This window comes from Pelodiscus sinensis, chromosome 7, assembly GCF_052426305.1.
Source record: "Pelodiscus sinensis isolate ZL-2025 chromosome 7, ASM5242630v1, whole genome shotgun sequence".
Taxonomy (NCBI): domain Eukaryota; kingdom Metazoa; phylum Chordata; order Testudines; family Trionychidae; genus Pelodiscus; species Pelodiscus sinensis.
Window position 1 is genome coordinate 54,436,924 of NC_143058.1, and position 15,334 is coordinate 54,452,257.

The window sequence follows — 15,334 nt, forward strand, 5'->3', positions numbered from 1 at the left end:
CACAAAATATTTCACATTATAAATATTCATTTACGATTTGATGCATCTAAGCACTTAAATAGTCCCATTGACTTTAAGCCTGTGCTTTAGTGCTTTGCTGAGTCAGATTTTACAAAGAAAAAAAAGGACTCATAAAATATTTCATAGTGACCTCTGAAGATTCAATTCTGTGTAGGACAAATAGCTAGAGAGATTGACAGGGCAGTCTGGAGTAGCCAAGGAAGGAAACATAAGAAGTGGGAATGGACTGGGATGTGATTGCTCATGCTGGCTTTGTGTACTGGATCAAGGATTCCAGGTTCATTTGAGTTGAACTCCTGTCCGGACTGGATTTCCTGCCAAGAACAATCTCCCCCCTCAATTTGGTACATTCTTAAGGAATAGGGGGAAAAAATCTTTGTGAAAACCTTTGATAAAGTATGTATTAACTTATATACACAAGTCTGGGCATATGGCTGTAAAAAAACCTAACTAATATCTGCATTGCTGGACAACAGAAATACGATGTATCCCTCACCAACCCCCTTTAAAAGTCATTCCCCAGTGGGTTTCATGAGCCCATTTAGAACCGGGACACATTGGCACAGTTTCATTGACATCCACAGAATCACATTTCTTTGAAAGTAAGTTTTTGGTGTCTTAATTCAGAAAGATGTTTTTCTTGCATTCAGCCTCTGTTCTTTCACACTATGAAATGCTGATTAATGCCACCTTAATGGTTCTGGAATCATCTGTTGCTTCAGCAGGTGGGGGATCCCATCTGTCATTCATATTCTTTTTTTGAGGGGGGGCTACATCATTCTTACATGCACTTGCTGCTGCTGGCAGGACTCTAGCTTTTAATCTCAGTGACACCAGGGTAAATACAGGGCAAACAACATCTGAAACCCCTGAGAACAGATTTAGCTTTCCGTGGTTGCAACTTCTCCCCTAAAGGAATTTTCACTATGGAGGCTTAGTTCTGTTTTTTAGCAGAAGCCACCAAAATGGAGCTTTAATATAGTCCATTGTCTAGAAAGCTGCACTGGAAGGTCTGCTGAAGGGTTAGCAGTGACGGTCATTGTCACTTTCACAGGTCATTGCTGAAATTCAGCTGTGAAATTTCTATGCCGCAGAGGGAGCTCAGGGGTTGGACATGACAAACTCCAAGCAGAATCCATATCAAATAGAATATTTTTAACAATTATAATTAAGCCCACTTTGGTTCTGAAATTGAAATTCAGATTTTTAGCCTGATATTAAATCAATTTACAGTGGAATGGGAGTACTCTAGTGGTTTAAGTATAGAACTAAAGTAATCAATTTGTGCAGATTGATCAGAAAAAAGGTGTAAGTGGTATAAATTGCACTGATTTGGTGTTCAGTAAGAGTGCAAAATGAACACAATTTCTGTCTTTGAGAGTCAAAGGAAGCAGCAGGAGATAAAAGGAATTATCAGGAGAGTGTAAGAGAACTTAACCTTCTGGTTAGCTGCTTTTCTCCCCCCTCAGCATGTATATTGCCCACCCAGTGAATATAAATTGGTGCAAAGTATACTACAGGTATTTATTTCTGTTAACTTACTTCAGCACATATATCATTTTAACTCAGGCTTTCATGAGAATCCGTTCCTTTTAGTTCACAGAATCTAGCCCGTTAATTCAGCCATTTAGGCCTCACCACACCACTCTAAGAAGGAAATCTTATCTCCATGTGATAGATGATGAAACTAAAACACAGAGCAGTTAAATGGCATTCCCACAATCATGCAGGAAATCACTGGAATAAAATCCAGAGTTTCTTAACTCTATGCCTACTCCAGGTATTCATTAAGGAAGCAATATGCCTTGTTACTTTTGAAATTACAACCCCTGAGTCATAATCCTGGCTTTGACCCAAATTCAATCTATGGACGTAGAATAAGTGTTAAATTCTCTATCTTTATTTCCCTACCTGTAATAAAGAGATACTAGACTATTTATTTATGGTACTTAGCTCTTATGAGCCTTGGGAGGATTAATTGTCTGCAACCTGTGAGGATGAGACGTGCTATGTACAGTAAGTGCTAAGAAACATTTTAGCGCCTGATGTGCCTTGCACACCTGCTCCATTAGCTTTTCTTCCCTGAACATCATTCTAATACTTTGAGGGAAAACAGGCCCATTACAAAGCTCTTTGGGATTGGGCTAGTGACATGGCTCTTGATAGTTATATAGATACAGATCTTTTCTGGGATTCCCCTTAGACACATTTGAGACATCATCTAGAGACCACAGAAGTCAAGGGGAAGACTTCCATTGATATCACTGGGCATTGGGTCAAGCCTTAGTGACAGACTCCAAATTGTTAGCCAGGAGTGATGAGGGAGGAGAAAACAGATTACCCTTTGCATCTAGCATCAAACACAGACACAGCACACTGCTGTAAAAGGTCTCTGCTTAAAGCTGCAACTTCTAGATCAGTACGAAAGGATCTTCTGAATTCTTATTGTAAACTCCTGGTTTCTAAATAATTTTCCAGGATTAAGAATTTGATTCTATGAGATACAAAAATTTGCCAAGTACTAAGATGACACACACTGTTCCCAGGAGGTCAATTTTTATACTGCAGTGCTGGCCGGATGCCTAGAGCACATCAGCATATTCCCAGCATATTTCTATATTACAGGAGTATGCTCTGAAGATGGTGAGAACAAAAAAAAAAGTGACTCTTACTGACGTTTGCACAGAAACCTACAGGAAGGGCCCTCAGATTGCTTTCAAAAAAGACAAGACATAAATCTATTCCAAACTGTCTGTGCATTGCTCAGCCTAGGAATCACATAATCGCCTATGTCAATGGGTCAACAGAGTCCATTATCATTTCATGCGATATTTTGCAATTAGGCCAGGGAGGGCTTGTGACTGAAAATTGATCACTGTTGAGGAAATGAATTCATAAATCATTTGTATGAAATCCACAAGGGGGCAGCTGCTTTCTGATTTAAAAGCTACCCTCACTTTGGAAGACTGTAGCACTTCTGCGGGAGAACAGTCCTGAAGGCTGATTGCACAAGGCTAGAGAGCCCCAAGCACTTTATGATTAGTATTTAATAGAAAATGTTGTGCTCTCTGTACACTCACGCTCATATTCTACAAAAAATGCCAATATCAGCTCTTCTGTAGATCTTTCTCTATTTTGCAGTTGAAACAATTTAAGCTTCTATGCTAAAATAAAGCTGATCTATTCTTACTACAAAATGAATCTAAAAATTTCTGTAGAGTCTCCAGTTTCAAGTAGCAAGTTCAGACAAAATGGACATCCATGTCAGATAAGGAAATAGGGGATATGCCACCTTCACATCCAAAATACTTCTGTGATTGATATGAGATTTTAATACTCTGTATGTGGAATTTCTCAGTGGTATTGAACTTTTGTTCTAATTTTAATGGTGTGGAGCACCTATAGCACCTTTGAAAGTGATTAGGACGTAAAGGTGCTTAGTTCTTTAAAAACAAACAAACAAGCCATTCAATTTCCTTCCCTCTTCGTTAGCAGAATAATCATTAAAAGCATATTTTGTCCAGGATGACAGCCTAGCTGTACGTCTGGGATCTTGAATGTGTATATTGATAGACGTCCTATGATTTTATTTTTATTGGTTAGCTGGTGAAGCCTTATTCAGATTGTAAAACTGAACAATTACAGGCATTACAGAGAAGAAAAATTAAGGATATTCCTAGTGAGTATTATTACTCATTATTGTGCCTTTTTGTCAAGTAGCAGCAGCAAATATCTGAGGACTTCTCAGGATCAGAGATGCTGGAGATGTGAGTCTGGGTATATTTTAAGAATCATTTTATTTATACCTATCCTGGATCAGAGGTGTTTATCAGCGTGCAGACAATTCCCTCTTTCAACAATGTCAGCCCAACATCAAGGGAGTAACTTTTCCTCAAGAACAGATTTTACACAGCAACCTTTATCCAGAACCTTACATAAAAAACCTTCACACCCAACACTGAAGATTTGCTCACTCTTCAGCCATGACACCACATGCAGGAAGATCGACACTGTGGTGGTCGATCTTCCAGCATTCAATTTAGCAGGTCTAGTAAAGACCTGCTAAATCACATGCTGAGGGCATCCTCACTGGCGCCGATGCACCTACTCCTCATGAAGAGGAAGGAAAGTTGCCAGGAGCATTTCTTCCATCTACCTCCTGCTATCAAGACAGCACTGAAGCTCAGCTTAAGATACATCAACTCCAGCTTGTTTTTTGCATAGTTGGAATTGCGTACCTTATGCCAACCTTCCCCAGCAGTGTGGACCTGGCCTGAGGGGATATTTACAGCTTGTGTAAGCATACCTAAACTAGCTTTATGCTAGTTATCTTAGGTCCCAAAGCAATGAAGATGTGGTAGTGTGCACTGTATAAACCCAACTGAAAAGCTGGATAGTTGCAACATAGTCATTCAAGTTCTTTTTTTTGGGGGGGGGGGGTCTAAAACCAGTATAAACCCAGGATGTGATTATAGGTCAAGTAGAGGTACCCAGACTAGCTTTAATCTAGCTAACTTGGTCCTGGGGCAATGAAGCTGCAGCAGCAATACATGCTTCGGTGCAGGCTAGTATGGGGAGCAATTATTGAGCTCACCCCAGCAGGCAGGAGGCCGCATTTTTCTGGGAAATGTAAACAAGAGACAGACCCTGCTCTTCAGAACTCACAGTCAACAAATAAGACAGTAGACACTAAATAAATATAAAATGCAGCCAGGAGGCTAGGAGAAAGGATACTGACCTGATACCACACACGTCTCCTGGCATTGTTCTAGTGTTAGGAAGTTGTTCTCATTGCCATAGCAGCCACCGTATTCAAAGACCTCACACTGATGAGTTTGAATATTGAAATAATACCGTGTATATATAGCTTTACATGCACCGGCATCCGCCTTGAAGGCACAGATTGAATTTCCTAGCTTCAGTGGTGGTAAAGCAGCACCTATGATGGGGTAGGAGAAACAAAGGCAATACGATGCTTAAAAGTAGTACAGTTCGTTTGATAATTTAGTAGCATAGCTTCAGTGAGATTAGAGATTTAAATAATCTCCCAAATTACAGTTCTGACCCCCCATCCTACCTTTTCTCTGCTCCTTGTCCTTACACCTGGATTCTGTGAAAGGCATGGCACAGTATTTAATCTTTGATGTTTTATACACCTTTAATATGTGCTTATAAAAATAATATCATCAGTATTTGGAATGCCAATTCCAGGAGTGGGACCTTGATTGCTGAGGACTGTCCATATACAATCAAAACAGCTCAAATTTTAGAACATAAGAAGGGCCACACTGGGTCAGACCAATGGTCCATCTAGCTGAATTTCTATCTTCTGACAGTAGCTGATGCCAGATGCTTTAGAAGGTATGAACAGAACAGGTTAATCATCCCCTTTTGGTAAACAGAAGCTAGGGACACAACTTATTGGAGGTTGCATCTTTAATCATCTCAGCTAATAGCCATTGATGGATCTATCTTTCCTTCCACTTATATAGTTCTTTTTTTGAATTTTGTCAAAGTTTTGCCCTTCACAACATCCCTGGCTATGAGTTCCATAGGTTGACTGTGTATTGTGTGTATAAATGCTTCCTTTTATTTGTCTGAAGCCTGTTGCATATTAATGTATTGGCTGACCCCTAGTTCTTATGTTATAGCCTGCAAATAGGTTTAAGACTAAACATCTGCAACTAGACAGTTGAAAAACTATCACCAAAACAGATTTTAATCATAGATTTTTTTTGATTGAATCAAATTGTGTGTGAGAAATTACATACATGTGATGGAAAAGATATTCTGAAAGGGTATGTCTAAACTACATGCCTCTGTCGGCAGAGGCATGTAGATTTGTTTGTTCAGCAAAGGTAAATGAAGCCGCGATTTAAATGATCGCGGCTTCATTTACATTTACATGGCTGCCGCGCTGAGCCGACAAACAGCTGATCAGCTGTTTGTCGGCTGAGCGCGGCAGCCATGTAAATGTAAATGAAGCCGCGATCATTTAAATCGCGGCTTCATTTGCCTTTGCTGATCTGTCTAATCTACATGCTTCTGCCGACAGAGGCATGTAGTCTAGACACAGCCAAAATGTCACAAAAGGTGCTTCAATATTTCCCAAATGGTAAGATTCAATTGTGTTCCTTTAAAATTTACTAAAAGTGGTCAAAATAAATATGATTTCAATTGCCTCAAATGAAAATTATTCTGGAATTTTGTTTTTCATTTTTTAATATTTTTGGGAGAGGGATCTTTTCATATCAGTTTGAAAATACATTAAAATCTCCCCCGCCCCCCTTTCTGACTCACTCTACTTAAACCACCTTGTTCCCTTTCGATGGCCTTTGGATTTAACAACCTTTGTTCCTCTGGGTAAAATAGAACTTCTTGCCATTTGAGTTAAAAATACCTGCCACTCAGTGAAAGTAGACATTTTGGGTTAGATTGAAGCTTATAACGTAGAACAGTGGCTCTCAAATGCTGAGTTAGGACTCCCAAGTGGGCTGTGACCCCCTTGAATGGAATCACTGGAGAGGCTTAGACTTAGTGGGCCCCAGGGCCAAGTCCCAAGCCTCACCACACAGGGAGGAAGCCAAAGCCTGATGGCCTTAGCCCTGGGCAGCAAGGCTCAGGGTGTAAGCCCCTGTCTGGAGCTGAAGACTTTGTGTTTGGGCTTTGCCCCCGTCCCCTGCTTCTGGGGAGGCGGTACTTTGGGTGGGCTCAGGCTTCAGACCCCCTACCCTTGGGTCATGAAGTAATTTGTTGTCAGACGGGGGTCACCGTGCAATGAAGTTTGAGAACCCTTGAACTAGGGGATTTTTACTGTACTGCAATGGGACGTCTTCTCAGCTACCGATGGAAAGGTGAAAGAGCAGCTGTTACAATGTGCACTTCTTGGGACCTACAGGAAGAATTCTGCTGCCTGTGAGAGTCATAGTGTAACCCAAAGTGAAGTGCGTGCTTCAGTCAATGCCTTGCGAACTCATACCTGCTACCCAACCTTCCTTCCAGGTAACTGATATTCCCAGGGCACTCTCAGAGAAAGCAATACCAAGGTCACCCAATGGACAGCAATCAGCAAATCAGCAGAGGGTGCCAAACAGAGAGAAGGCTTCTCCCACTTTCCCCCTCTTCACTTTCACCCAGAAATACTGGGCACAGTTGAGCCTTGGTAGTTGCTTCTATTTATGTCTCTTTGGTGTTAATACTATTAAATAAGTAAGAGGATGCCATACACTAGAAAAATACTGCTGGAGAGGGGATAGAATGAGTAGGAAACCCAAGCATTGAAATAAAGTGTAGCCTTTGAATAAGCAAAACCAGAACGGTACTCCAGAGGGCAGCACCACTCTATTAAATAATACACACTACAAAGTAAGAATTTTGTTCATTGTAATTCCTAAGGCTGCATTAGCCCTCCTACTTTGAACTTTATTAAGGAATAGACCTTTAAAATGATTACAGTGAAAACAACTTCATAATATTCACATTAAAGTAAACTGAATTGAAAAGCTGAAATCTAAGTCTTTTATTATGCAGTAGCTTGACATTACCGACATATTAACTATAGTAGAAATCTTGTTAGCTAGACTGTATTGCAGATGTTGTATGGAGATATTAAGACAGCACTGTAGTTGAAGTCCTATGGATAAAGTTCTTTCAACGTTTACATTATACTGCACACCTTTTTTGTTTCCCTCCTGGGGTTGTCAACGTTTTAGAGGAGTGTGTGTGTTTATTGAAAGCCAGACTGACAGCACTGTAAACTGAAGTCTTCCACTTACTCATAGAATAAACACCAAATAGAAAATGGTAATGTAAGATTTTCCTCGTCAAAATTAGTCAAAGGGAAGTGATAGGTTATTCTTCTGTGCCAATTAAAGCAGTGAGTTCTGTGAAGACTGCCCACAAAGATGCCCATGCAATGGCCCAGGGGACCAGGAGAGAGACAAAAGGGAAAAGAACCCACATCCCATCACTTCTAACACTATATGAGGTTCCAGTCTCAGTTAAGAAGCCTGTCTGGTCTGGTGCCTCCACTCCCTCTGAGACACTGACGTGTCTCACTTCTGTTCTCTCTAAGTCAGGCTAAAGACACAATTATGAAAACTGTGCACTGCTGTTGGTCAACCTGTGCCTGTTCTCTGCTTCATATTTTTTAATTTACAAAAATAGCTTAATTTAAAAAATCCCAGAGGCCAGATTTATGCTGATTTACACTCTCTGAGACTATTCTCTTAAATGGCATTATGTTAAGTTTCAGAGAGAGGCCCAACTTCCAATAGTATTAATAGCATAACTTCATGGCCTTTAAATGAACCCTTTAAAATTAATGTCTGTTTTTATGAACATATGAGAGGCTGTCAAGGACATGGTCAAGTTTCATATTCCTAAAACAGGTAGCTAGGCAACAAAATCTGGAAAATCCAAACCCCCAAAATAAGGTCACTATCACAAATCAATCTAGGTCCATGGAGGACAAAAAGAGGATATGAAAACTTTTTGGGCTTCCCAGCCTCAAGAGCTCCAGAGACACATGTCCACATCATCACATTTAGCATCCTACACATTGCCACATTTATGATATATGATACTGTCTCCATCTTACTAAGCCAAATTATAAGGCAGAACAAACATGTACATTCAGTCATAGAATCACACAATGAGGATGAACAAATTACTAGCTAAGAGGCAGTTTTCTGCTCGGTGAATGAGAAGAATCATCGGAGAAACAAATTATTGTGTTGCTTTCTTCCCAAAGTCTTTCCTTTCTGTACAATGGGAGTGACACTGTTGTAACCAAGCGAGACCAAGTAAATAAACTATATTTAAAAAGGGGGGTTTCTGTAGCATTTAGAAGACAGGAACCTCCTACCAATCTCTGGAGCATTAGGAGAGCTGGTGGATCTGTATAGGCATGGATCCACCTTTACTCATTTCACATTATGGGACAAGGCCTGTGCCTAGTACTGCTCTGTTGTTTACAGGAGCTGCAGCTCCACCTCTAAAGAGTCTCCTGCTCTCTTCAGAATGGAATTATATTGAGTTTGCTGCATTTGGGGCCCTGCATACTGGTGGTGTGCATTATGCATAGAAGTTAGTGAACACTGATAAAACTTCAAGAGAACTATCTTTTCTTGAGGGCTAACCTTAAGAAGAAAATAAATTAAATATCCTTATAATATTCCAGCCCATTAGAGTTTCATAAGGAAAGACCAAAAAATCATTTCAAAGGGTGTGTGTGGGGGGAGGGGAGGAGGGCATATACCCCAAAGAAAACCCAGAAATATTTTCTTTGATACACTAGAGATCAGAATTTGATCCAATTTCTCAGAAACATTGCTTTAAGGTATTGGGCACAGAGTTTTAAAAAATCTGTATTTATCAACAGCTTCATCAGAATGTTATGCCAGATGCCTAATATAACATCTTCACAATTTTGTTAGTTGCTCAAATTGCAGCTTGCAGCATGCATAAACCAGGGTTTACGCATACAGACAAAATACATTGTTAATGCTTTGTCGACACAATCACTTTTTTTCCTTTGTACACATACCCTGGGTGCATCTAGACTGGCAAAAACTTGCCAGCTGTCTACACTGGCCGCTTGAATTAGCGCAAGAGCACTGACTTTGTAATGTACAAAATCAGTGCTTCTTGCGCAAATACTTTCACGCTCCTGCTTGGGAAAAAGCCCTCTTGTGCAAGAATACTTGCGCAAGAGGGCCAATGTAGACAGGGAAGAACTGTTTTACACAAAAAAGCAAAAAAGCTAAAAAGCTAAAATGGCGATTGGAGCTTTCTTGCGCAAAAATCGCATCTAGACTGGCCACGGATGTTTTTGCGCAAAAGCACTTTTTGCGCAAAAGCATCCGTGCCAATCTAGACGTGCTTTTGCGGAAATACTTTTAACTGAAAAACTTTTCCATTAAAAGCATTTCCGCAAAATCATGCCAGTCGAGAAGCAGCCAAAGAGCCCAGCTTGATTTTTAGAGCTTGAGTTGAATATGCAAGACTAATGGTTACAAAATCCATCCTTTACTTATCAAATGAATAGAATATAGAAATCATGGAAATAATAAATATAAGGTCCACAATGGCATTGTTATAAACATGCTTTTTCAGATCAGAACTATCCTTTTACTCATCTTTGAAAATAAAACCTAGGGATCCAGTCATCTGGTGTAGATAGATGCTATATAGAAATATTTCATAGCAGTGCTTTCTCTTTTATCTGCTTAAGTTACTTGTTTCATTCCACCCCACACATCTGTCTATAGTTATTCTTATTAGTAAAACTATGTTGGCACCATTATAAGCTTTTTTCATAAATGCCTTTTTTCTTTGATAAGTATTATCAATACTAAGCAGCTTGTCATTGATGAAAAAGAGGTTTCTTCTTCTTTTTCTCTGTCAGTTTCATTTGACGATTTGCCACCCACACACTAAGAGCTTTTCCTACCAGTATATCTGAACCCTCATATGGTCACATTACTTCTTGATAAACTTTTACAATAATAAAAAGCACATTTGAATGGCAGTGACTCATTTGTTTTAAATTTTAGATTAAATAAAGGGCACAAGTGGTATCATGGGACATGTTATACAACACAGAAGCAGTTACGTAATAGGTTAGCATTTTCTGTAACTTGTTGATACCAGTATGATTGTAATTATTTATTATTTGAATACCGACACTGTTCTCAGTGCCATGCAGAACATTTTGCACCACTCTCTAGCCTGCAGCACTTAGTTTTCTAACTGCCATATTTTCAACAACATGGGGAGTGGATGTCTTGTTTTGATACAGGCTCTTTTATTCAAAAGGATCCCAATGTATGATTTTACACATTCTTTGGATTTAGGAATGACTTGATCCACCACTGAAATGGAGCTTGAGGTAGATTTCTGGAGTGACACATGAGCTGTTTAGTAGCAATCAGCACCACTATACAGCTGCTTAGGGGAGGAAGTAAACACTGTGGCTACGTCTAGACTGCAAGCCTCTTTTGAAAAAGAGAATCTAGACTACAACCAGTACTTTTGAAAAAGCAAGTCGCTTTTTCGAAAGAGAGCACCCAGGCAGTCTGGATGCTCTCTTTCGAAAAAACACAGTTTGTATTATATAGCACTTTTTTTCAAAAGAGCACTTTCCAAAACAAGCATTCTTCCTCATAAAATGAGGTTTTCCATGGTCAAAAAAACTGCTGCATTCTTTCGATTTACTTTCAAAAGAACACGGCAGCAGTCTAGATACATGGGAAGTGTTTTCAAAAAAAGGCCACTTTTTTTTTGAAAAAACCCTGTAGTTTAGACCAGTGGTTCTCAACCATGGGCAATATGGCTCCCCAGGGGCCACACCCTACCTCTAGGGGACCACATGGAAAAAACAGAACATTAGGTAAATTATGCACCTATTTTTCCAAATAACAGCGGCTATGAGGGGGGCCACAGAGATAAACGAGGCTCAGAAGGCGGCCATGAGCAAAAAAAGATTGAGAAACACTGGTCTAGACACACCCTGTAAGTGAACCTCTGTCCAGAAAGAACTCAAGTAAGAGTTTTGCCATTGACTGTAATGAGACCAGGATCTCACCCTACACCTAAGAAAATTGCAGGATGATTTTTAGGCAGGATCAAGCTCATTACAGAATAGGAACTTGGTGAGAACATCAGATAGTGGTCCTATTCTTGCTAAAAGCGCTATGGAGTCCTTATTAGATGCAATTAGAACAGACCTTGGTTTCATAACCAAAAGACGAACATTTGTTTGTTTTGGAATCTGAATCCAAGATGTGGGAATACTCCACATAATAAGTTCATGGCTGGTTCTCAAATTGTTGATTGTGAAAAAAATCACAGACTTAGCAGGTTTGAGTAATTCTTTTGTGTTTAAAAGCAGAAACTTGTACTACTTGTTAAGAGCTATGCTTTGTTGTTCACAACGTGCACTCCTCCCTCAAAAAAGATTGTGAAGATTAGTTTACTTTTTAGTTTAATAATTGAACTAGAAATCTGAATGGTCTATGCAAAACGTTATCAAGCTGTTGAAATTCTAACAAGAAGTGTATGCTATGCAAGGTCAAGCCAAGTTTTGAAAAAAAAAAAGGAAGTTTATATATGGGCTTCAAGGCTGAGAGGTAAACATAAGGGTAAATTTCTTCAGAATGACCTAACCTGATTATGAGAGAAGGGAATTTATTTAGTGTAGAGCAAAGCCATTATTTTCAAATTTGGTGACACTGATTGTAATAAAGTCTACCTACACTGATTATATTTCTATTGTAGCTATGACTATGCAGAATAAATACTTATATTCCCCACCTCATTTTCCTCCCCTTTGTACATGTGGGAAATACAGCCATGATTCTATCTACCACCAAACACACAAGTAAGGACCAATCCTTCCTCTCTGCCCAACAGCACAGGACACATTCACAGAATAGTTCTTAAGGAAAGATGTTAGCAGCTGGCACAGATTTTGTTTGGAATTGCCAGATTTCCAAAGGTGTAGGACACATTCCAGAAACCTGAGTTTGGAAAGAGCTTCATAACTGGTGTTATACACACAATACTTTGCAAGATCTGTCATTTTTATGCCACCTTCTTAGTATCTCACTGCAATGGAATGAGATATTAAGCCCCACACATTATTTAGGACTGCTCTTTGCTCAGATAAGGCCCAGTTCTACTTCCATTGAGTTCAATAGGAAAGCTTCTTCGAAATTCACTGATGAAGGATCAGGTCCATGATTCTATTCAATGCAATTTCAGATGGTGCAATGGTTAAACTTATAAACTCTTACCTGGGGGGTCCTGATCTTCTTCTCCATTTTCTGAGTCTGCAGACACATGCCAGGAGACATAGCCCAACAACAGGAGTAAGGCAGTAACTAAGAAACAGCCTCTCTTCATTTCTTTAGTCTTTCTGAATAATATACAAGTATAATAAACACTTAATGAAGTGTCCTGAGAAAAAGTGCAATTCAAAAGAATTTTTAAATAGTACAAGTACAGTAAACTTCTACCTGTATGACTAAATCTACAGTAGCTCATGCAAGAATCACATCTCTCTCACACACACACACGTAAAATACATACCCACATGTGTCTAAAGAAAACACAGTCTTAGATTCTCAACTGTACTCTTCAAGCCAGAGCAACCAACTAGTTACATTTATTTTAAGCCACAATTTAATTCCAATCCAAGTGCTTGCATTTTTTTTTTGATAAGGCACTTAAGTTTCTAAAGCCAGCTTCAGTTAAACTCTGTAAAGAAGAATTTTGTTGTACAAGTGATCAACTGAATGGGACTGCACAACAGCCAGGTGTCTATCTGACAGAAAACATATATTTGTAAAACAGAATATGATCAACTTGAATTAATTGGCCGTATTTCCTGCTTGTAAAATTTCATTGAAGTAAATAAAGAGAGTCATGCCAGCAGAGAATTCAGACCTATATATTTCTTCACATAATTTATCACCTCTATTGACTAGAGTTCCTTTTCTACTATTTAGCTTCTGAGTTTCTAAAATAACAAGTTTAAAGCAATTTTTTTCAAAGCATGTCAGTGCAGTTTCTTTGTGTACACAGCTCTAAGCTTGCAATCATTTGAATACAGAAAAAAATAATTCTGCAAGCAAAAATGCTACTTGTACACATGAGTAATAAAGAATGTTGGGGTGTATATGAAAATCTAGAAGACTCTTTTTGAAAAAGACTTTTTGCAAATCTAACCCTTGATGGCTACTTTTGTTTTGTTTTCACCTTCAAACGAACCAAGTATACCGTAATTGTTCCCAAACACTGAAGTGTACAGTGTGATCACTGAGAAAAAAATGTCCACACATCAATTTCCCAACAAGAATGGAGCATGCACTTTCTTTCACTTCAAAACAGCTCTCAAATAAGTCTGAGGACTACATTTGGTCCTTTCCCTTCCATTATGCACCCAGAGATTCTCTCACCCTAATAGTACCTAGCTATGGTTCTCTACAAAGATAGTCAGAATCATTGTTGTGCTTCAGGTTAGATCCATCATGGGACTTAGAGGTCTAACTTCTGCTTTAGGTGCCTAGGTCCAGCATAAAGTCCTCACTGAGATTCTCAAAACCTCTCCTCAAATGCCGTCTAATCCTGTAGTGCTTAAATTCCATAGTTGTCTGCATTTTATCCAGGAAAATCTATTGGGCATCTTTAGTTTTCTCTGATTGGCACGTGCAAAACCACCTATGTCCTAATTCTTCCCAATTGCCTTAACAACTCACCCAAGACGGATTCTCATACATTTGACAATCTCTCTCCCACACTGCTTGTAAATTGAGACACATGGAAGAATTGGCCTACCATCTCAATCCTTCTTGCCTGGCTGAACCTGTTACACCAGAGACATGGGAGGTATCATTTACTTGGGGTATTTGAACATGAATTTATGATAGAAATTCTGTTTGAATCAAACTTTGGGCCAAATTTGAGTCAACAAAAAAATCAGAACATTACTAGCTGTAATCTATCATTTCTATCTGCCCAGGAACTTATATGTTCTCATCACTGTAGCATCTAAGCAACCCACAAATATTAATCAAATGTATTCTTACAATAGCCTTTGGAAACCAGGAATTAATATGCCCCCATACAGATTAGTTGACAAGACCTTCAATTTTTCCTTCTGTTTATTCAATTTAATTACAATCGGTGACCTTTGTATTTAAACGAAAGAAGAAATGAAATTCTGAAAACCAAAATCTAGTGAAAAAACATAGAGCAGACAATGAGAATTACAAATAATTTGTAATGCAGGGGTTATCCAAAGTTCAATCTGTTTCCAGTAGGGCTCTACAGACTTTTCCCACTGAAAGTGTATTCAATATTTCATGTGGCTAGTGATGGTGAGGTATATTTTCATTCAGTGTTTTCTACAAGAAATGAGATATTTGGATTGAGGGAGTTGCTTGCATTGTTAAAGTCTTTCATAACTTCCCTGTATTTTTCTGCCAAACTAAACCAAGAAATACGTTTGCCTTTCAGTTGTTTCATGTGCTTCCTTTCTGCTCTCAGTCCCGCCATGTTAAATACCCCATCCATATTCTATTTTGGCAATGTTTCAAGAAGTTAAAACCCAGGTTGTGTTTTATAGCATTTAAACCTCGGCATATGGATTAGATTATATTTGTAGAACCAGATTTGGAGAGGATTAATTTCTGCTTGGGATACGATAATTGGTCTTTGTATGAGGCAAACTAATTTTTCATAAAAAAATAGTTCTGAAAAAAATGTAGAAATAGCAATAACACGAAAGTCCTCACCGCATATTGTCAAG

General features: G+C 38.9%; 1 protein-coding gene across 3 annotated transcripts in view; it reads right to left on the minus strand.

The window, feature by feature from the left end:
* TFPI (tissue factor pathway inhibitor) overlaps nucleotides 1-15,334 on the minus strand; it is a 59,670-nt gene that overhangs the window by 32,544 nt on the left and 11,792 nt on the right. For all 3 annotated transcript variants that reach the window (XM_089779792.1, XM_006114816.5, XM_089779791.1), the window contains exons 2-3: nucleotides 12,819-12,940; nucleotides 4,760-4,960 (exon numbers count right to left, since the gene is read on the minus strand). In XM_089779792.1, the coding sequence (XP_089635918.1) occupies nucleotides 4,760-4,960; nucleotides 12,819-12,927 (310 nt within the window). In that variant the 5' untranslated portion in view covers nucleotides 12,928-12,940. The remainder of the gene's footprint in view (nucleotides 1-4,759; nucleotides 4,961-12,818; nucleotides 12,941-15,334) is intronic.